This window comes from Silene latifolia, chromosome 1, assembly GCF_048544455.1.
Source record: "Silene latifolia isolate original U9 population chromosome 1, ASM4854445v1, whole genome shotgun sequence".
Taxonomy (NCBI): Eukaryota; Viridiplantae; Streptophyta; class Magnoliopsida; order Caryophyllales; family Caryophyllaceae; genus Silene; species Silene latifolia.
Window position 1 is genome coordinate 91,467,920 of NC_133526.1, and position 24,366 is coordinate 91,492,285.

Genomic DNA, 24,366 nt, shown 5'->3' on the forward strand with positions numbered 1-24,366 from the left:
TCGTTCACCTTAATTCCTCTAGTTAATGCTTATGGAATCCAATGCTTAGCGATAAATGCCCTATTAAGCGTCTGATAATGATCTTTAAGCTTGGCATCCAATGCACTCTAGCATCCTAAGCTTCCACCTTAGTTGGACTTCAAATCTTGGGCTTGACTTTGCATAAGACTTCATTTTGCATTTCTCATTTTAATCCATATCTTTATGCATGCAAATCCATGTAACACTTCAAGGTTGGTCCAACTCATGCTCCATACTGAGACTTGTATACTAGCTCTTGCAAATTTATTAGAAATAAGCTCCTAAAAGCTCAAGTTCCTACAATATGTGACAAACCATGCAAAGACAACTAGAATACAATATTAGCTCATAAAATCACTAAGGTTAGTGCAATAATTATATATATTAGAGCTAAAACAAGGAGATAAAGTCTATATAAAATGGACTTATCAGAGATGGTGAGCAGTTGTTGAGTAGGTAGGACTTGGATGCGCGAGGATCAGCTGGGGATGAGTCACCACGAGTCAGCTAGTAGTCTTCCGCAGTTGTGTCGAGATACTTTTATTTATTCAGTTGGTTTTTAGTTTGGAACACTTGTACCTTATTTAATCAGTTTGGTTTTGAATGTATCACTTTAACTATTTACTTAAAGTACGTTCTTTGATGGTCTATTTGATATACTTTACCTCGGGTAACCGAGATGGTAGCGTTCTCATACATTAGGTGGTCTTGGTAAGGCACCTTGGTGTATGGGGGTGTTATACCGGCTGTTGTTGTTATATCGTTTTATTCTCACTCATTATCATTATTATTATTGTTATTATTATTACTGTTGCTGCTAGTTATTGCCATTGTTTAAATTCTGTTGTTTAGACTATTCCTACTCAATCGTTGATTGACATTTATTGTGTTCTGTGTCAATTGTCATCTTCTTTAATTGTGGTGGCATGTTATGATCCATTCAATGATTTCCGATTGAATGGGGACTAGTCAAGTTAACAGGTACCGATTAGTAGCTGATGTTGTTGTTGTGCTTGGGGTTTGGACGTGAGTTGCGAAGTTGACTAGAGTCTAGCTAGCACCTTTATTTAGTCATTGACATTAGTTATTTCATTACATTCAGTTGTAAACTATTTGCTTTTATCAATTGGTTTTGAGACTTGTAATGTCTAGTTTGAGACCGGTTTAATAAGTGATGTAACTTTTATTTAAAAGTACCTTTGTATTGTTTCATTTTGATATTCACTATCTCGGAAAACCGGGATGGTAACAGTCTCTTTTAACCAGGAATGTCTTGCTAAGGTTCTTGGTTAAACGGGGGTGTTACATTTATTTTATTCGATGATCTTGTATTAGTACTTAAACGTAATCTCCTTCGTTCAATTGTGTGAACTTATTGAGATTCGTGAGTCTTGTAACAAAGCCGAGATAGAACCCAACGTCTTAGAATAGAGTAGTTCTAAGCAATGAAAGTCTTATTGCGGAGTAGCTTTAAGCATTGAAATCTTTTGACGGAGTAGCCCAAAGCGATGTCTTGGGGCGAAGTAGCTTTGAGAAAAAGTCTTATTGTAGAGTAGCTTTAAACAAATGCAACCGGGCTAGGTTGGTGTGTTTTTTTATTGTACGAGGTTTAGTTGTTAGAATTAATTTCTAAAGTATTCATTAAATAACGCTGGATGTAGGCTGCGGAGTAGTGGCCGAACCAGGTTTAAAAACATCATTTCGTTTGTCTATTTACTCTTTAATTCCGATGCACTATTACTCTTTCGTTCCTACGATTTATTTGCAGATTCAACTGTTGATTACACTCTGATATATACTTGCTGAATTGTTGTTGTATACTGTTAGTCCTAAGTATAAACTTCTCATGAATTACGAAACGTTGAACTTCCCATGAATTACAAAAAGTGGAGTTGTTTGGTTGCCATTTTTTTGTAAAAATGGAGGAAGTCGCACTTCCCATGGAATTAACTTCTTATAAAAATGTGGGAAGTTGTTTACCAACACCCCCATGGAAGTGAATTCCCATATTGACAACCAAACACTTTTGGAAAATTCCCATGAATTAGATGAGGGAGATTACTTCCCATGATATTGTATTTCATGTGATCTTACAATTCCCGCATCTACCAAATGACCCCATAGTCAAGACTATTCACCTAAGACCTGATTAGCTGAAATGTAGGGGTGTTCATTCGCGGTTCGGTTACCGAACCGCATATTTAATTCCGTTCGCACACGGTTCGGTTTGGCAAAACACCGAACCTAAACCGCACCGTTTCTAACGGTTATAAACAGTTCGGTTAACCACTTTAAACGGTTATTTGCAGTTCGGTTACCGGTTAACTTATAATCGTTCTACATATATTTTTATTTTTAGTATTCGTTAATTTTATCTAGTAGTTTAATTAAATTTTCATTATATATTATACTCAACAATAAAGTGAATTAGGTAAACTTTAGTATTAATCAATTTAACAAATTTTGAATTTGGAAACACTAAGAAAATTAAACGAACGAACAATTTTTTTATATAATATTTTAATTTTTTGCTTACTTTTTTGTGAAACGGTTCGGTTCACCGAATCGCTTTGTCGAAATGCTTCGATTCACTGAATCTTAAAAATGCACGGTTTTTCGGTTAAGTTATTGCGGTTCGGCTTATTCTGAACACCCCTACCGAAATGGGCTAGATAAAATCCGATAGTAATAGCACGATGGCTAATAATCGTAAAAGCATGTCGATGATGTCGGTTCAGAATTAAGGGAAACTTTCAGCATTTAATTTGAATGGGGTCTCATTAATAGGTGGTATGGCAGGGGTTCGTATAAATTAGGTGATCGTGTTTTCCTACGTATTTATTATTATTAATAATTATGGGTCCAGAAATGCATGTAAAAGGGTCATTTTGGAGTCTTGTTTCAACCAGTATTAGTCAAGTTAAAGATACTGACCACCATACATACGTTTGTGCATTATGTGCATCATCTACACGTATGTCATAAATGTATTATGAAAATTTCAATTTTGGTATTCTCAAATTTGATGCGAGTCAATTATGGTGTCTTGACTCTTGAGGTTCCGTTACTTTATTTTGCAATAATTATCGTACAAATGGTTTTATACCGACCGTGAGTCTATTTTATTTTATTTTGTTATATAAAAGACACTTATTTGTTAATAGTAATAAATGAATGGTTTTCTAAACAAAAGGCCTGTAATGGAAGAAGAATATAGTAGATAAATTTCATCTAAATTTCTAAAAGAATAATATTTATTCAGTCCGAATAAAGTATGAATAAATCTTCTGTAAAACGGTTATTGAATAAATTAAACATTGTAAAACACTAGAACCATATTACAAGTTACAAAAACTATGATGCTCTTACCATGGAAAAGTGGTGATTGATGAAAGTTATTTAGATAAAAGATCACTTGATTTTACAATAGTACTTGTATGTTACGGTTTATACAAAGATTATTGAAAACGTATTAGCATAAATAAATATTAAGGTGTATGAGTGTATGTATATTAAACATTTTAAAAAATACAGCCATATTATTCTCACTTGTTATTTTTGACCAACTACTGAACCAACACGAGATTACTTAACCTAAACGCGTCAGATTGCTCAATGTTCAAAGCCGGAGTATCTTATCACTAATACTTTATTCACCCACATGAATGAAATAGCAGAGTTCCGCATTTAACATCCGCTCAATGTTCAAAGCCAGAGTATCTTATAAATCAGTGGAACTGTGTAATTAAGGCTCTACTACCAATTGACAGCAGCAATAGTTGCATCAGTAAGAACTAATGAATTAGTAGAGGAAGATTTTCCATTTGTTATAAACATTACATGTTACGCACTTGCGCTACATAACACCACTTAATAAAACTCGAAACAAAGCATGAACGCTGTATGTAACCTGTTGCAATACACAACTATCAAACAGTACACTTCACACATGTTACGCACTTGGTTGTTCTCCAATTCGGTAAGTGCGACTAACCACCTTTAGACCGATGATCTTCCCCCGAAGGGAACATACGAAGTACTAAAGTAATCAACCATTGATATAACTTACTCCGTATGTGAAAAGTACTGAGGTAACTTCTATCCGACAAATAGGAGTATGTGAAGAGAATTTTGAAAAGCGAGTAGTCTGGTCTCGATTAGAGGTAGTACGCTAGTACTCTGTATGCGCAGATACAACATTATTATAGCTAAGTAGATCAAAGTAACATAATTCCATTTCATTTAATAGTTGCATCAAAATGTGCACAACAAACCAAAACACACCCAAGTTAAGTTACTACTACATTACCCTAACCAACAGATTACTAGAGCCCTAAGATGACTAATTAAACACCGGTTGAACCGAACCCACCAGCACCTCGAACAGTAGAGTCCAAATCCTCGACCTCAAATACATCAGGAGTTACAATCTGCTCAATGATCAGCTGGGCAATACGATCACCCTCTTTCACTTCAAAATCGACATCCGAATGGTTGAACAGAATCACCCCTACTGGTCCCCTGTAATCTGCATCAATCACACCTGCTCCTACATCAATTGAATGCTTCCATGCCAACCCAGATCTCGGCGCTGCAAATATAATCATTTAGCATCAAAATTACAATATTTCTCAATGAAATCAAATGGGTACACATGTATCGGATAAAAAGAGCTGCTTTACCTAGATTTATACAATGCACACCAGGTGTTCGACAAATTAACCATCAAAAACTTAATTCTATTAAGCAATTTCCCCTCCTCACCACAAATCCCAACTCCGCGACTGACTATGGCAATAAATAAAATGAAACGGAGACGTACCGACACGAGCGTAGGTTCCTTGAGGAATCGCAATGCTTAAATCAGTAGGGACCAATGCTTTGCCTCTAGCAGGCACCTTTGTTTCAACAGCACTGATAAACCAAACACAAATACATGACAATCAAAATTCCTAAAACCCATTTTAGACATGGAAAGAAGCAAGATAGATGGAAGGATACCTAGAAAGATCGTAACCGGCAGCGAGAGGCGAACCGCGGGACGGTAAGACAGCCTTGTCAGAGAGCTTCTTAACCTTGAGGAAACCATTTTGGTGCTGGTCAAGTTTTTGGAGTTTAGCACAGGGTTCTTGGATGTCAGTGTTGTGGGTTTGGCCATTAGTTTCTGCCATTTTTATGGGATTGAAGCGGAGATTGTGCGTGTGGGTGTTTAGTAGACGTGTGGGAGGGTTAAATAGGGAGAGAATTTTGGGTGGGATTTGTAGCATTTTGGCGCTAAAGTTTCCCGCCATTTTTTTGTGTGGAGTTGTGGTTTGTGTTTGCCACTTTGGACTTTGTTATGTAATGTTGATGATCGCTATCAACTTAAGTGGTGGGTTTTACGGTTATGGAAACGGACTGGGTGTTGGGTTGAGCTTTTGAAATGGATTCAGTATTCAACTCATTCTAGTATTTGGTTGGAAGGTTTTGGAATGAAGTTAGATACTCTTACTAACCAAACACCCCTCAATGAATTTTAACTCCATTCCAAACCTTTGGAATCTCATACCCATGTAACACCCAAGTTTATAAATCCATTCCACCTTATATGAGTCCAGTTCAATTTATTTAAGAAAGTTTTAGTACGGGACAACCATGTCTCATAGTAGTTTTTACTTGTTATTTACTCTCTTTCGTCTTAGTCATTTGTTTACCTTTAGTGTCGACCAAGGAAAGAGGAGAGGTCAATTATTTGATGACAAGTAGACAAAATTGGGTGTAGTATATCAAATTGTTCATCAAAAACATTTACAAAGTAGAAAGTTAAACAATTGACTAAAACACCCAAAATAGAATAGGTAAACAAATGATCGGGACGAAGGAAATAGTTATTCTTACACAAGTCATTATTGTGAAACGGAACCAAATCTTCCCATTAACGTAGTGTGTTGGATTTGTTCCACACTAAAGACCCATAAAACAGTCTTAAATGAGACGATATTCAAGCCACATCCACCTATAAAGTGTTGCATTTTTTTTATTTAATATTGAATGAGGTTAATTTGTGTATTACAAGCATGCGTCCAATTGTCCAAATAAAATGTAAAATTGAGTCCACCCCACTAGTACAGTACTACCTAGTTCCTACACAGACCAAATGCATGGTGTTTCCTTATTTTTACACACTCATTTACACACATGCATATTTTCCAACTCGAATCAGACTAAAAACATGGAGCGTATTCTAATACATTGCCACAAAGTAATCAACATGCATTGTGCACTCTGGCCATCTCACAAAACATCTTCGGATACTAAATCATTTGCACCTCGTACTCGTGAGATATGGTTAAAGGTGATTGCTTAGAAACAGGCCTTTGCTCGGACCATAGCTCTAAATTCACAGTCCCGGTTCCCCAATGGATCACACACTTGTAAACCTCTTTGACATCAAATCGATTAACAAGGCTTACACCTAGACATTTATCGACAAGCATCCATTCCCCTGAAAATTCACAAAGGATAAGGAAACACTGTTAAGAAACTCTTAGGAGTTGAAACCTTGGCCCAGCAAACTGCCAAGTAATAATTACTCCGTCCACATCCACACTATACATTACCGTTTTGACTCTGGTACTCAACTTTGAGCATTAATTTACATACAATAATTTCGACCTTATTAAGAAGGTAAAAAAAAAAAGTAGTTTTAATAAATCAAATGCGAAAATTTTGAACATTGTACCTTCACATATATTTGGAGAGAACTAATGATCAAAAAGGACCATCAAAGTAGAAAAGGGGTAATATAGGAAGTGTTTTCTAGAAAGTTTTCCATGTAAACAAGTTTGGCAGAACTGCAAGTTTTGAAGAAAGTTCAGAAGGTTAAGGTAGCCATGATTTTCATAGCTATTTAAACAACAGATAAGAGCCCTCTGTAGTACTCCCTCTGCAGGCTGCAGCTACAGCTGCAGATAACTAAGTTTGCTTTTGGTTTGTTTTTTTACGTAACAAGTGGACTAGGTACTCTCATAACCACTCTTCATTACACAAAACATGTCTAAAAAGGAAACGTAAACTATTGGCCGAGACTAACTACATAAGAAGTACTTACCATTTGGTAGTTGGTCGCCCTCATAAGACTGTTCACCAGCATCAGGACGGATCTCATGTTTGGATCCATCAATTGTTGTGAATGTTACAAGTGATTCCATAGGATGCAGGAGGGAAAAAGTGGGGTGAACACGTAAGCACACAAGCCTGCAAATATGTCATTATCATCAGACTATAATGATGAGAACAAATAGGAAAAGGGGTATCAGGGATACAATTTTCACAAGAAACTATTTGCAAGAGACTTATTGGAATAATTTTTAAGTTGGTTGGAAATCATTCACACACTAATACTATCTTTAACTAAATCAAAGACGATTCCTGTGACACAGTCCAAGGCAGCATAGGTCGGTGAAGTGACGTAAGTAGCTCGGAGCTACAGATAGTTTGTGCCTGAGTTTGGGCTGTAAATTATACTTGCTATTATTTTAGAGGAAGGGGGTTTAAGCATTAAATTGTAGAGTTTGTACGAGTACAAGTGAATATACAATCTGATTGCTAGTCAAATAATTCTTAGCCAAGTATAAATTTGAGAAAAATAGAAACATTGTCTCATCACAATTTCACAAACCTTGAAAATCCTCCTGAGCCAGCACCAACGCTGCGGCCTACGATGCTGGATTGTATTCGCACGACCTTCTGTTCACCCCTAGGAATTGAAATATCTCTCTCCAGAACTATTCCACCACCAACATCTGCTTCCAGTTTGAGAGCTTCTTCTTCTCCAGCTTGCTGAAGATCTCGCCTACAAGATGAAGATAAAAAAATGGCATAATCAATAAGTAGAAAATATAATGATGCAGATATAAGCTGTATAAGTGTATATGCCTGCACAGAAATTGTAGACCACATGCCATAACTCCTATCACGAGTCCATGACCATAGTATTCTTGTTACTCCAGTATTCATCTAACACAAAAAAACAGATCCCTGCTTCGATAGCATACTTGATAGGAGACATAAATGCATAATGCAGAACTCCAATGCATTCCTCTTCAGTCAAACTCGCCAGTGGCATATCAGCATATATATGGGTGGTTGAATGCTAGGCTATGATTAATACACAAAAATTACCAAGATACAAGACGAAGCTCTATCAACAATGAAATGACACATAATGAGATGCTAAGCAAGTTCTTTGATTTTGAGGGTCTAGCAAAAATGTAAATATACTTTGCACTTCCCTTTTCACAGAATGAACATCTAAATTTGGTCTACACAATTCCCGATAGAATTTTAGTATTGTGATGCATCTTCTCTGTCACGGTATTAAATTATGGTTTGAGACTTTATCTTGAAATCCGATGCTTTGCCTTTATATCATTTGCACCATCCGGATGCGGCCAATAAGGCCTCAAAATACAGTCACCTAACCTTCAAGACCTTTATAACTTGGGCGGGATGCGGCGTTCCGGCCCAGATTGAATGTCATGCTCTCGGTGTTGGGGAAAATGTTGCATACATCCAACATCGAATATACTACTATTTGTTAAAGACATTAATGATAAAAATACGCACAACTTTATGAGGGAGTTAATCTTATTTTGTAGTTGCAAATTCATGCAAATTTGGAGGCATGTCATTTTTTTGGCAAGTAATTTATCAGCAACTATAATAATGTTGTGTAATATATTGTACACTAAAAGATTTGCAGAATATTAGCTGTCTGTGATGTTCGTATGGTTATAAAAATGCCAGGGCATCTTGATCTGCTTTGTAAGGCACATTACATAACTAATGTTACTTTTGTGCATTTAAAGCAACCAGCATGTAACACATGATTCTAGCTCATGCCCACACAGATCACAAATGTAGTTTATGAGGATGGACAGAATAATAAGAAAGAAGAAATATACCATATGAAAGTACAAGTACCGTAACTTTAAATTCATAAGAACATATCAGCATTCAACAATAACAATAACACTCACTCTATGACAGCATATTCCTCGGTACATCCAGGAGATCTGTACTCTACACCAGTGTACTCCTCATAGCCATTAATCTCAACCCTGCTATGAAGCCATTGTATTCCTGATACAATAACAAGGTGAATCTGTATTGAAAAATGTACAGCAGAAGTACATCTAAATCATGGAATTAGACATTTACATTGGACGAAAACTCTATTGTATTGATACATGTGGTTTTTTAGTATTTGACGTTATTTGATATATTTAATGTTTTTATTTAATTTTTAAAATTTATTTGTTCTTTTCGGATTTATTACAACTTTTTACCAACAACTTTCTTATATATAAATACTTGGTTCACTTTCGGTTCTCAAAATCGTTTTAATCTTTATTCCCGATTTAAATTCTAAGTTTTTATAAAAGAAATCCGGACTTCGATTTTAAAACCTATAAGTTTACCTGGCTTTTGTATTATGTTTCACTCCCGTTTTTTTTCACTTTTTCTTTTCTATTTTTTCGCATTCTTGAGGTGTGCGTTCACTCATGGACGGTTCTAAAGGATGATTCATGTCAGCCGACCCCAAATCATTTTGGGATTAAGGCTCTGATGTTGTTGTTGTTGTTGTTGTTGTTGTTGTTGTTGTTGTTGTTGTTGTTGTTGTTGTTGTTGTTGTTGTTGTTATTTGGTTAACAAAAGCTGAGTGAAACCATATAAAGCAAGCCCGTATATCTCGGACGTGGGTCAGAGACAATTAGACGCCACTAAACTTTCTTTATCAGACAACTGAGAGAAACGTATATCACCAAACTGCTGATGAAATTATAAAGAAAGCATGATCCTCATAGAATCTCTCATCATCTCACAATGTCATGAATATATTTAGCAGATAACAGACAATTCATTTGCTAGATTAGAAGGCATGTCGATTTTAAATAAGAGTTTTAGTGAGTACTGTTGATGCCCACCATACTAGAGTTGAATGCTTGCATAATACTGTAGGGGCAGTTTCCGCACAGAGCACAAGTCATACCTGTAGGTTGATGCTCCATTGCTATAATTCTACCACCAATCCAAGGAACCACTTTAAGACACCAATCACCACTTTTTAATTCAATTGGAGTCTTTGAAAGTTCAGTGCCCTTCTTTCCTGGGGTCTCTTCAGCTTCTGGAATACTTTTGGCAGTTTCTGAAGTGAACATTTGTCCAATGTAAGCTCAAAATAAATCATGAAGCAGCTCGATAGCTCGTGGATTTTAAGAGAGAAGATCGTGCAACAAAAATAATAAAATAAACAACCATCTGTCTAGACAGTCAGGTTGCCATACTTTCAGAAACTCAACAACTCCTATTTCTAACTTTTAAAAGTGAACTTAAGATAAGAGACGACAACAAAAGTGGCAAACGCGAGGGCAGCAGTTAAAAGGAAAAAAGTGGCTAAAGCAAACATTTTGAATGACTGTGAACCATTTAGTCCATGCCTAGTCACAGAATCATATCTGCAAAGTTACCTATTCTAGTAAAATACTGCTTCTGACTTTGGGATATCAGCTGAGAAACCTCATGTTCAGATGGCATTGTTATTAGAACATCTTCCCCATCCATTCCCCACGAGTCAATCTGCAGAAGGGTAATGACTAATGAGAATCAACAATGTTATAGGGGAAGGATTTCAAAATTTTTTAAATGGCAATTGCAGGCACAAATTGTGATACTGTCACGATTCCAGCAAGTCTATGTACCTTTGCACCCCCACCGAGCAACAACTGAACATGTAAACGCCGCTTTGGCCTCTTCCACGATCCTTCTGTCTTAGAAACTTTTATGGTCACAGTGGAAGAGTGGAGTTGAGCAATGTAATTTGTTAACAAATAATTCCCTTTAGTGAATTCATAGCCGTCGCCATCATCTTCAAAGTTTACACCTTCAGCTCTCCCTGCAATTTTGTAGAAGCCTGTCATACATCTGTTGGTAACAACAGCTCCAAAAGGATGTGTTAAGTATACTACCCCCAACCCTCCACTATGCATGCAAAATAAAGACCATCTACACAAAATTTGACTATACATGGAACTTGGACGGTGGCTGTACTTGTTAAATTCCATAGTACCCTTACATACTCCATATTATTTTGCAGCTGATGATAAAAATTACATAGCAGTTTTATGGAAAGGCTTAAAGTTATTACACATGCTTAATGTTTGAGCTCAAGAGCTTCAGGAAAAAAAGAGTGAGTTAGAGCTTTCGTATTTAAGGTGAAGTGCTCATGTCAATAACTTACCATGCTCGTCTAATGCCACAAGAAGAATTACATCATCTGCTGGATTTGCTTCCCCAACATGTTGATGAGGAAGAGCCATGGGAATTATAGACCCTCCTTGTAGATACAGTGCAGGCAAGTCCTATCATAAAATAGATGAAAACAATCATAATTAGCATAAGGAAGCAACTCTGCAGCACATAAGAGGTAATGTCAGTCACTACCGGATGTGAATCATCAAAATCAAAGCTTAACCAGATGCCTTTAGGAAGCAGATGTGGTATCTGATGTATTCCACAATTTTGCAACGTACTGCACATGTAAGCAATTATGCAAGTTAGGAATTAGAGCCTCGTGACAGTGCCAAAAATAAGAAGATTTAAAGATAATTAATACTCCGTACCTTTTCTAAGCACTTTTTTGCAACTCCTATCTTTGTTACATTTTTTTCAACACACTTTCTTAGACATTGCCCCCAAACCTCCAACTAAAAACCAGCTTTGACGAATATATAACATTTTTACAAATATAAGTCATGAAAGATCTATATTTTTGCCCAAAACTGACTTTTGTAAGGACGGAAAGACCATACATGATGGAAACTCGTCGAAAAAGGTCTCTTATTTTGGCCAAAACTGGCTTTTTGTAAAAAGTTTTGGAGAAATGTTAAGAAGACTTGTGTAACACCTGTGAAAATTCACGGGATTGTTTTTAATTTTTAGAAATTAAATCTATTTATTAAATTTGTAAATTAACTAGTTTAGATCCCGTGCAAATACACGGTATTTTTAGATTGTAAAAAAGTAGAGAAATTAACATTTAGCAATTAAACTTTAAATTTAATATTATAATATACAATTATTAGTGATTAGTATTAAGAGGTAAAAATTAATTAATTTCTATGATAGTCCAAAATAATTGGTAGAATACATTTTTCTACAAAGATTGACACATAAAAGTAAGTTGCAAAATATATGTAAAGCTCAATATTTATATAGAATATCCAATAAGTATTAGGGCCAATTTGTAGAATAGTGATTTGAGCGGGAAAATCCCTAGATCCACCTATTCTTTTAGTGGATAAGGGGATGTTGCATGGTGTATCTAATTATTATATGTAGTTTTGCTGTTCCGACCTCATTTTCGGCATACCTAAGTGGCTAAGTTTACCTTTTTAATGTTGAGGTGCCTTTTCATTCCATTTACCATTTGTAATACACGTTGTAAGTTATGACTAAGATAAAATTTATCAACTTATTATTAGGCACATTCACAGCCCCCGTTGTTACTATCGTTACTTTCACTACTACTACAAATAATATTATTAGGCATATTCTTACCCTCGCTGAGTCGCTGATATTACTTTTATGTTTTAATACTCGCATTGTTGAATATAGTTATATTGATGTCGGTAAAATGTTGTTCTTTCAATTGGTTTCGGACAGATTCAAGTAATCCTAGGTGTGAATGTGGGCATTAATCCTCCATAAAACATACAAAAGGTATGAATTTAGAACGGGATATCGAACAGGTGGGAGTTGGGCATTAATCCAAACTAAACTTAAGCCCAGATGAAGCGTCACATATTTGACTATATAACATGAATACAGGGGTAGCTTTTGGTTGCTTTCTAGACTAGCCAGACATATTACAGCCACAAAGTAAAAAAAAAATGTTGATTTAAACGATGGTTAAGTTTAACTCCCAGCGTACTATATCGAGAAAACAAAACTTGAGAAACAATGTAATTGTTTCATCCTCCATTTTGTATTTACATTAGGTGTCCAGGTATGGTGATTCAAGAAAGGCAGACTTTAAAGTACATCACAGGTAGAAGGAGACAATAATATTCTTCGAACATCACAATCACATATACACTAAAATATACTATGTCAAGATTGTATAATAACAACACACTCGAGAGAGTTAGTTAGGAACCTTGCTTGTATCAGAAGTGGTCCCAGCAGAAAGGAATTTTCAGCTGTCAGTAGACGTAGATCTTTTGGATCTGTTAACACAACCTGCTTTTAGTAAGAAGATGCCAAAACACATGATCTTAGGCTCAATCAGTATAGTGAACAATTAACAATTACATCACCTGCAAAGAACGTGGGTGAAGCAACTGGGGTGCCCCTTGTATGTGCCAAGTAAAACAAAGTATATATGTGTGGCATTAGCTGATAACGCCGCCTCAAAGCAAGACGGCAAACTTCTTCACACTGTTGAATAAAGCCACTGTTAGTATTAACATAGCTTTTAGGTGAAGGATATTAACATTGGGAAACACCCTTCATTTGAGTAAATAAGTTATTTAACACTAGTTTTCATGTTCAGCAAAAGAAAAGCAATAATTTCTTAAATGCTATTTTTCCACTCTCCTCTTAGTCTTGATGCACCCTTTTAGGATAATATTGTCGTAAAATTGTAAAAGCTTCTAACTGTGCATAAAGGAGTAGTGGAAGACTGAATCATTGAAACAGAGGGGACTGGATAAAGCTGGCCAATTGGCAACTCTAGACCACTCAGACAGTTATCGAAGTTATCGATAACATATTTTTCTAACTTTAAAAAGATATACCTAAAGATAAAAGACCTTAAGCATAACATGTGAACCTCATTAGTTTGTCTTACTCTTACATTTTGTAGTTGATTCAATATTAGAACGTAAAAATATAATGTAGTTAATACTTAATACAAAACATAAAATGCTGGCAAATACAGCTCCTGCTATCACATACGACATACCTCTTCGCCGAATGACCAAGGTTCGTGATCAACAGTGTCTGTCTCGGAATGCCCACGACAAAATGGAAACATGGCACCTATACCCATCCACCTTCCAAACAGTTTTGGTGTAGCATTACCAGCAAATCCACCAATATCTGGGCCTGAAAGGGGCTGTCCACTAAGGCTCTGTACCCAACGTTATCAAAAAACAAACAGTGTAAGCCACCCCATAACTTTTCTGACAAATTTTAGAGCAAATTATAACTGTCTTTCTTATTGCATAAATATCCTCAGTCCACCCTATCTCGAGATCAGGATAAGGGAGGGAAAGGTTCAGATGGGTGCTAAAATTCAAATGAAAAGGGGGTATGAAATTCAAGTGACAAAGGTGCACATGAGAGGAAGGATGGACAATGATGACTGATGAGGGTATTTTTTTTTTTTTTTCCAAAATAAAATGAAACATGTAGAAAATGGCCAACATATAGTTATGACCACCACCACTGCAATAGTTGGCACCGTTACTTCATGTTGGCCATTTTCTGTTAGTTGCATAAACTATTCAGTTGTACCCAGTGTGATTTCACAGAACTGATGGCATCTCCAATTATTTAACAGTTTATATAACTGAAGTACTGAAAATTCAAAAAACATATGTATTTTTTTTTATACGTAAGATTATAATATTAATTAAGAGACACCAAGGGGGTGAAGCCCGTGCAGAAAAGATATAATAGAGTTGGCGTCCGTCTACAAAAAGAAACAAGGGGCGAAATACAAATATTTTGAATGTGCCACATGTTCCATCCTTGATAAAGGAATAAAAACATATGAAAATAACAGGAACGGAACTTATTTAGAGGTCCTTACCAGTTGAAGTACCATTGATGCACTCATGTGAAGATGTTCCCAAGTTGAAAGGTTGTCACCTGTCCATGTTGCAGCATACCTTTGGCTTCCCATAAACCCAGCTCGAGTAAGAACAAATGGACGTTTATTTTTATTGGCTCCCTTCATGCCTTCATATGTTGATCTTGCCATTAGCATTCCATACACCTAAAATGAGATAGAGTACGTCAAGAACAGGTTATTTTGTGTCATCTATGTGGCGAGGGTTAGACAGAAGAGGAAAAAAAACATACATTGTGGTAGAAAGAATGATTTTGGCAGCCCCCTAACTCATGATCACCAGCATGAATATTGCTCTCAGGCATTGTTTTTGACACTACCTGGACAGGCCAACAAACACAAAGATATATCCAATTTACCAATTTAAAAGAGGAAAGAAGCAACCAAAAGAGTGGCATGTGCTGAGTGCAAGAGAAAAAAACAGGAGACGTTACCTTAAAGACCGCTGGTTCATTCATATCATTCCATATACCATCAACGCCATTAGATAGGAAGTCCTTAACCAAATTTGCCCACCATGATCGAGCATTTGATCGCGTATAATCAGGGAAAACACATGGCCCCGGCCAAACATCACCTAATATTGAGCATACATATGAATACGCCGACTGAGCTCCTCAATATCAAGGACGAAGTTTCATATTGAGCTATGTAACTTTTGTAAGTATTCAAACAGCTAGAAATAGGCATGGCACCATAATAACCCTGAACTTGGGCTTTCAGTATCTGAATTATTGTGGGCAGTTTATTCTGTTTACTATGATTTCTAGAATGGAAACAATCAAACAACCACGCTCAAGGGATAGACTAAGCAACTTGTGGGTTCATGGACAGCCATGATCATCACTCATCAGGACCCTCATTGGGTTCAGAAATGCCGTTTTTTGCACATTCATTAAAAATTCATTTTAAAAAGTTGGTGATCAAAAGCTTCTAGTGTTAGAATATAAAGCTTTTGGTTGAGATGGTTTTTTGACATGGTATCAGAGCCAGTATGACCAAAAGGTCACGGGTTCGAACCAGGTATGGGGAGGCGGCCTACAGTTGCATCCGCACTTCAAGCCCAAAGGGCATTCGTGTGAAGGGGCATGTTAGAATATAAAACCGATCTTGGAACTCCAACCATCAGCTTGGTTGAGATGGTTTCTTGACATCTAGATGATGAAAATTTCAGGAGCTATTTACACACAAAGGTGAAACCTTACCAACAAAAGGTCTGCCGTCAGCAGTTTGAACCCAGATGTCATTTTCAGATCCACTGTCGTAAACAAAATAACCTTTTTCTTGTTTGATTCCTGGGTCAAGCATCCAAATAGCCTTAAAACCACTTAGATGAAGATCATTCACCAGAGATTGTGGGTCTGGAAAACGCTCCTGTACAAGTTTTTTAGACAAGAAGATTTTATGTTAAGCCAGAGATATTTTTTAATAAATAATGAAGCTCCCAGGGGATAAGCCAAACCAAACTTGAAAGTGGTCAAAGCATCTAGCAGTCCAGCACAAACTGGTGAGAGACTACACAAGCTTCGGATAATTACATTACAATACTACGGAGTATCAAACATGAATAAGACCCAGATAGAAAACTGAAATTTCCAAAAAGTGAACAAATATACTGCTTTTTCTTATAAATTACCCCCGATAAAAGACCTTGGGAACAAGGAGCTGGGCTTTGAATTTTCATTTTCACATTTAAAATCTGACGACATTAGTGTAATATAGTAACTTCAATTTTTATAAATTCAGTTTGTTCTGTTCACATCTATTAAAGTCATTTCCTTTGGGACCGGCTTTCTTAAACTCGGAGAGAGTTGAAATGAGAACATTACCTTACTCAAAGAGAGTTGAAATGAAAAGTTAGCGACTAGACTAATCTTCATGACTAAGTATAGCCAGAGCATCTTAAGCAAGATTCTATTACTTTCGCAAATGGCATGACTCGGCCTCCAGTCTATATCTTGCTTTTCAATGCCTCAGCTCTCGCCATTGCAGCATTACTCCACCAATAATGATGATTATCATACTCAACAAAAAGCATACTAAGCTTACCAGATAAAAGTTAAACGACCTCAAAGGTGCAACTTAGAAGATATATTAAAATTAACGAATCATCAATCAAGTCAACTTACAGGGTCAAAAGTGAAGCAACGGAAACCATCCATGTAGTCAATATCCATCCAAATAACATCACAAGGTATACCTTTTTCCCGAAAGGTTCTAGCAACCTGTTGTTTCCATTTGACATATATAAATCCGACAAAAGTTAGTCTGTGGACAAGACAACAGTGGTTACCTAAGTTAAGTGATCTCATATAACAAACAATGGATTTAAATGTATGAGTTCGGTATAGAAGACGATAAGATAACAAGGCGTCGGTTTTCGAAGATGAAGAATAAGTGAATAACTAACCTCAAGAACTCGTTTGTCAGAAGCATAGCTCCATCGGCATTGATGATAGCCCAACGCCCACTTTGGGGGCATGAAAACAGTTCCTGGCGATCAGTGTAACAAGATATCAAATAGACAAAACAACCAAGCTGCAGCAAAAAACTGTTATGGAGTTGAAAAGTGCAATTAAGATTTGTATCCTTAACTACATTTATGAGATCTAAAAGAAGAAAGATTAAACACAAATAAGGCTACAACGAATAAAAAAGCACCGACGGACCCAAATAGAGTCACGGGACCTTCAAGAGACAATGTCTCCATCAGTAATATCACAATCGCGAAGGTAAATAAGATTAGTGCCTCAATGAGCAATGCGGGGTTAATTGTGTGATCAAAAGTTCTCTCTCTTCCTCTTCTCTCTCTGTGAACAGAGGTAAAAACTTAAAAGGAACTGAACAGTTTGTTCACAATAATTCAAAAGTCAGTATAGTCAGAAGCCTAACAAACTAAACTATAGGCATAATGCCACTCACTTGCCATCAAATTCACTTAGTCCTGCACATCCATTATTTAAAGTTTGTCATTTTCAATTAGATACATTATGCCTTCTTTGATAGCTAAATTGAACAATTATTAGGTACAAGGAATCAAAATTATATCATTGATGTTTATTTTAGCTCTCTGAGTGACTCAATGAGCAAAAGACGCCTGCGAATGAAATACAACTAAGTAAATATGAAGGTCAACTACATAATCAAAGAGAAAATGATTGCTCAATGAAATGACATGGCAATTACCAACTGCGTGAGATAAAGAGACAAGAACATCAGTTGGGGAAGCAAATGGGCCAAATGTGATAGCAGGGTATGGCGATGCAGAAACAAATTTTATGGTTGACTGTTTCCGTAAATCAATCTGCTCAAAACAAAAGCAAAAAAATGTTAACAGTTACAACAAAGCAGACATTAACTATGTCCATTTTTGTCCTAAATTCCGAGTCTTATAAGAAAGGGCGAGAAAAAAATACTCAGCCATCCTACCTCACAGCGCCGTGTCGTATCAGCGAGCACACCCAATGCTTCCCCGTTTGGTAAAATGGCCAAAACCCACGGATGGGACTGGTATAGCGACGTTGTACTAGGCCCATAGCCCCAAGCATCTGTGTTCCAAGTGAACACCTATGACAAACAAAATGACTCACAAGAGCAAGATAATTTAGTGCATACTGAAATACCGAATTACAGGCAAGACGCGTCATACTCTTTTTCCTGTTCTCTCAAGCTGTCCACTAACTTCTCCGGTTCCGTAGAAAGTAGTACCAACGGGCAGCTGTAAGACATAAATAAAGTTAGGCCTTAAAACGCTTATATGACTCGAATAGTCGAATCTATGTTAATCAGGCTCAGGCGTAAGTGTCGGACGCAACACGGCATTGAGTGTCAGACACGGCTATTTTGTGATCAAGTTTTCATGTTTTGGCCAAAATGAAGTGTTGATGGGTCGTATCGTGTCATGTCGGTATGTTTGAGTGTCCGACACACATGTAGCAAAAGAGAAGTAATGAAGTATTGTAGCATTAGTAACCAGGGAGAGCAATAAGTGATCAACAAACAAAAAAAGCTTTAGAAAGTTATGATGATACTGAAATGTGTTTGATAGCCTCCAAAATTGTTTTCATTCACAAGGAAAAGGCACAAGAGATGTGAAAACTACTTGAATGTCTAATGTTATTCCTTTTATTTACAGACCACAAGTCCACAACAAACGTCAAAATATCTTAAATTTAAAAGAAAAATATTCCTTTTATTAATGTAAACATGAAGCTCGTGAAGGAATGTGAACCTCAAGCTGAACAATCTGCTGGCCTTGAGTGCTCTCAAAAGTAGGGATAAATGATGGAACTTTTTCAATCATGAGAGGGGTGTCCCTAACAGAAGGATTTAAAAATGAAATGCTAGGAAAGGCAGAGTTTCTGTCATCAGATGAGCAGTCAAATCGATAGACACCATCTTCCATGATCGGTTCATAAATCATAGTCCCTGAACAGACATCCTCACCCACTCCCATAGAATCAAGGGATGCCATTCTACGCGCGCGCCTTTTGCTTCTAATGCTCTTGATCCTGAAAACTAAAACCAAATTTTTCAACTCAAGCATATCTCCGCTATATGATCTCATAATCTTTAACCTTTCATTCAACAGAAATTTCAACCAGACCATCAATAGAGACGTGGTCTATCAGCACCCACTGTTTTTACTCTGCAACAGATTAACAGCCTAAAAGCTAAGTGCCTGTAGCCCTGTAGGAATACTTAATGTGTGAAATAAGGGCCAACCAATCCTTAAAAGTCACCCGCTAGCATCACACATTATAGTACTCCATAAATAATAGAGATTGTTCATCGTATGGATGATCTAGATCACTCAGATGTATCACCTTAGTATCTAAACATCCCCCACCATCCTACTTTAACTGTCTTGTTCCATGCCAAACAATTCTAATTCTTGCACTATGTGATAGGCCCTAGAACCCAAATTATTCAAACCCCACCCATAAGCAATTCTGAAATTTCTGATTTCATGACACAATAAAACTTATACGCTGTATAACAGACTAAATAGAGAAAAGAACCCCATACAGGCAGACATCCAAAAGCTTCATAAACTAAATTGCTGAGAAATTACACATCAAACGAGCTCAGCCACACCCACAAGAAGGAGACAGGCCCCGTTCTTTTGGACTTAATTTCAGTTCAGTTCAGTTAACTTCAGGCCATATAAGTTTACTTCAGTTCTTAAATTCAGTTTGGTTCGAGAGTTTCAGTTTAAAAGAACATGGCGTATGGCCAACAAAGGCTCCATACCAAATTGGTTAAGTAGCAAACTTTGTTATTGTTTTATCAATGTTAGACATTTACAAGTCACAATGGGAACTCTTTTCACACTCCCCTAACGCCAACATGGCACACGCTTTTTTGACGCGAGGCGCCCTATTTTTGATAACAAATTTATAATTCCTTATAAAATCTTGGGCAACAATAGCCTTTTTAGGAGTTTTAAAGTTGGCTAACATATCAACGAGTAAAGTGAGAAATAACGGGAAAAGATATGGAAAGTGCGTACTAGTAACCCTTGCTAGGTGAGCCTTGTCTAAAAGGCGCACCTAAAATGCACCCAGGCATTTTGGCTAGTGCCTCATCCGAGCCGCACCTTAGGCGCGCTTTTTTAAACTAAGAATACGAGCAGTTTTCACATAAACACTACCATTTACTTAGTTTATCCCTTTAATTGTCTCTCTTTTTACAATGAGAAAACTTTGACTACTAAAAAAAATTGTGACCTAAGACAGCGCCACGCCCTCACACAATCATTGTGCAAAATGGATCCATTTCATACAAACATCTGGACTCATTTAAATGAAAGTTAGTTACTCCCTCCGTTCCGGTCATTTGTTTACCTATTCCATTTACTGGTGTCTCATTCATTTGTTTACCTTTCTATACTGGGAATATATTTTAAGGGTAATTTGATCATGCACATAACCTTTGTCCACTTGTCACTCAATAGCAACCCTCCTTGGTTTTTATGCCAAAACCAAAGATAAACAAATGACAGAGGGAGTACTTCATACATTAACCTATTTTACGATCATTTTGTGTAAGACCGCTTTAGACAAGAACTTGCAATTAACTTAAAATTTGAACTTGACTTGCTTAGATTTTGATATAAACTCGAGTGTGGAGCTAACCAAAACAAAACATAATGCCAGATAAAATCAAATTAACACTTGTAAACCTGATTTTATAGAACAAATGAAGTACAAAATCAGCTCAAATGCATATTCAATTGAACAAGCGAACTAACTGTGAAGAGATCAACCTGATAAAATTCAAAAGGTTGACATATTATCCAATCAAATATACCTAAATCAGAAATCAAACCTGAAATATGAAGATGATGATGATGGTAGATTATGAAGTTGTTGTTGTTGTTGTTGTTGATGATGATGATGATGATGGAGTATGTGCGATGACAATGGAGGAGGAGAAACTGAAGCGGACAATGGAGTTGTCACTGGTAGTGAATTCATTTTTGTCCCCCATTTTTTATTATTTTATTCGTTTTAGTTTATTAATAACTACCGGTGTTTTTTCTAATTTTATGTGATATTTTAAAGGTCTTTAAAAATATTGATTGTACCCTAAATTTAGTAAAATGTTCTTTTTAAATTACTAAAGTTCTCCTATATATATTAAGAGAATAAAAATTTTCAAAAAAATTTCCCTTCAAGAAAATCTCGCTAAATATGGAAACAAGTCTTTCTTTCATTACTTTTTTTTCTTTTTATATAATATTTTAATTATTATATAATCTTTTCTAAATCTGAATTATAATCATTTAATTAAAATAAAACAAAACTTTTATAAATCTAAAAATTCTAAATTCCTAAATTTTTTATTAATGTTATTATTATATATTAGAGGATGACTTAACATATAATTACCCTGTATAAAAAAAAATTATAAAAAAATTATTAGTTTCACAACAAAAAAATTCAAGAAAATTATTTGATAAAATGTATAAATTGAAATCAATAATTTTGTGTTAAAACAATATAATACACATTTCATGATTTCACTCAATTCTCTTGATTAATTTTCAAGTTCATTTTTTTTCTCATCTCCCTGAACTAAAAGAATAAGTCTTACTCTAAGTTTTCCCGCTCAACTATTTTAGTAAGGAGTTGGGCTCTATTTATTGTCAATTTGTTATTATTTTAAAAGTTGAGTCTTACATCTGATTTATATGATGTTAATATTATATCATTTATTAGTCTACATATGAAACATGATTGCAGTACAGCAAATCGCTACTCCGTAATTAATAATATTTTGTATAGATCGTTTTGTAATATATTTAATCTAAATTTTATAAATATGAAAATTCATATTTCTCTGCTAAATGTTTTACGTAATTTTAATTGGCATTGTTTATAAAGATATTCACAAAGAGTTTTAGCTTCTAATACTACATCCAAACTTAACCATGAATATATATTCTTCCACTTTAACTTAATATCTCTTATATATCCATAGTGTGTAAATATTTAATTTCGCTTTAAATTTATCATCTTTATTTGTTAAGCTCTCTAACATACCGAACTAAAAAAACCGTGCATTTATGCACGGGTTTTACACTAGTTAAGTTTTTAAACAATTAAAATTTGTAAAGAAAATATGTTTACGATTGAGTAAACGCTATTTATATGGCATAACAAATTATTGCAAAAAAATCAATCAAAAATACACAAACAGTAAACTTGTTTGGTTGCCCACTCAATTAATGGAAGTTCTAAAATACCATGAAACTCAATTAATGGGAGTTCTAAAATACCATGAATTGAGTTTTTTGAAACAGTAAACTTGTTTGGTTGCCCACTCAATTAATGGGAGTTCTAAAATACCATGAAACTCAATTAATGGGAGTTCTAAAATACCATGAATTGAGTTTTTTGAAACTCATTTGGTTACCCAAAATATTGCAAGATGGGGGAATTCAGAACTCCTGAGAGTTTCCAACTCTAAGAGTTTAATTTACCTAGCCCCTCTAGGTAATTGAAAAGTTCTCCATCTTATGTCCGTCAAATTTACTCATTTACCCTTTGAAAAATTAGATGTTAAATGGTTAATAATATTATAGAGGGATATTTAGCTATTTTGTGCTAATAAATGGGAAATCGACTAATTCGTTTGTCCCAGAATGAGGTTTGCGTCAAGGTGATCCGTTATCCCCTTATTTGTTTATATTATGTGCGGAGGTACTCTCGAGTCTTATGAGAAGCGCGGTGGAAAATGGGTCTTTGCACGGAATTAGAGTAGCTCCGACAGTTCTAAGCATATCCCACTTACTGTTTGCTGATGACAGTGTGTTCTTTGTAAAAGCTAATGTCGCAGAGGCTACTACCATAAAGGAGATTTTGCGACAATATGAGCTTGCTTCAGGTCAGATGATAAATTTTGATAAGACTACTGTCTCGTTCAGTAAGGGTACTAGATCAACTCTTAGACAATCAGTTCTTGGGTGCTTAGGAGTACGGGCTCTGGAGGTTCAGAAAAAGTATCTTGGGCTACCAACTGTGGTGAGTCATTCGAAGAGGTGCTTACATCAATAGTGCGTGATAACTTAAGTAAGAAATTGCAAGGATGGCGGGGGCTTTTACTTAGTAAGGCGGGAAAGAAGTATTGATAAAGGTTGTTGCCCAATCAATTCCCACATATGCCATGAGTGTGTTTAAGCTTCCGCCAGTTACCTTTTGTGATGAGATGCGGTCTTTGGTGTTGAGTTTCTGGTGGAGTGTGAAGAATGGTAAGCGGAAAATTCCTTAGGTGGCGTGGAGCAAATTGTGCTGACCGAAGGATCGTGGAGGGCTTGGATTCCGTGATTTTGAAAAGTTTAATCTTGCTTTACTTGAGAAAGAGGGGTGGCGGCTTTTGACTAACTCGGACAGCCGGATGGTTCGTCTTTTGAAAGGTAAGTATTTCCCTAATACAAGCTTTCTTGAGTCGGCAATTGGCGTGAATCCAAGTTTCACTTGGCGAAGCATTTGGGAAGCTCGACATGTGTTAGACCTGGGCATTTGTAAGAGGATTGGGGATGGTAAGGAAACTCGAGTTTGGAGCGATCCATGGGTTCCTGGTACGCAAACTCGGCAAATTATTTCACCAAGGGGTTTGAATGAGGAGTTGAGAGTTAGTGATTTTATTAGAAAAAATGAGAATGCTTGGGATACGGAATTGGTGGAGTCAGTGCTCTTGCCTTTTGAGAGTGAGAGGGTTCTAAATATACAACTAAGTTCTTCTCCGCGTAGGGATTCATGGTGATGGGATCCGGATAAGAATGGAGAATACACGGTCAGGACGACTTACCATTTGTTAATGTCCGATAGTGAGGATGTAGCTGGTCAGTCGAATATGGGTAGTGAGTAGTGTTTATGGAAAAAGATCTGGATGACACCGTTTATTCCACGAATAAAAGTGTTTTTTTGACAATTTTGTAATGA

General features: G+C 36.1%; 2 protein-coding genes across 3 annotated transcripts; both read right to left on the reverse strand.

Moving 5' to 3' along the window:
• Positions 1-4,238: 4,238 nt before the first annotated feature.
• On the reverse strand, positions 4,239-5,376 carry LOC141607737 (deoxyuridine 5'-triphosphate nucleotidohydrolase-like). The gene is made up of 3 exons (XM_074427088.1): positions 5,023-5,376; positions 4,844-4,935; positions 4,239-4,612 (listed from the first exon to the last, which is right to left on the reverse strand). Exons 1-3 carry the CDS (start codon positions 5,310-5,312, stop codon positions 4,368-4,370), a joined length of 627 nt encoding a protein of 208 aa, XP_074283189.1. The 5' UTR covers positions 5,313-5,376; the 3' UTR covers positions 4,239-4,367.
• An 820-nt stretch (positions 5,377-6,196) lies between these two features.
• On the reverse strand, positions 6,197-21,452 carry LOC141607738 (uncharacterized). Of its 2 annotated transcripts, none has more exons than XM_074427094.1 (23): positions 21,248-21,452; positions 19,149-19,435; positions 18,567-18,635; positions 18,347-18,484; positions 18,104-18,221; positions 17,328-17,410; positions 17,047-17,142; positions 16,123-16,291; positions 15,352-15,494; positions 15,151-15,237; positions 14,879-15,064; positions 14,027-14,194; positions 13,380-13,500; positions 13,220-13,289; positions 11,506-11,593; positions 11,303-11,423; positions 10,764-10,957; positions 10,533-10,641; positions 10,055-10,210; positions 9,042-9,144; positions 7,682-7,855; positions 7,112-7,257; positions 6,197-6,505 (listed from the first exon to the last, which is right to left on the reverse strand). In XM_074427094.1, exons 2-23 carry the CDS (start codon positions 19,389-19,391, stop codon positions 6,315-6,317), a joined length of 2,973 nt encoding a protein of 990 aa, XP_074283195.1. In that variant the 5' UTR covers positions 19,392-19,435; positions 21,248-21,452; the 3' UTR covers positions 6,197-6,314. The 2 variants fall into 2 exon arrangements, with proteins under 2 accessions (XP_074283195.1, XP_074283192.1); XM_074427091.1 differs by having other exon boundaries at positions 19,149-19,428; positions 21,248-21,447.
• Positions 21,453-24,366: the final 2,914 nt, after the last annotated feature.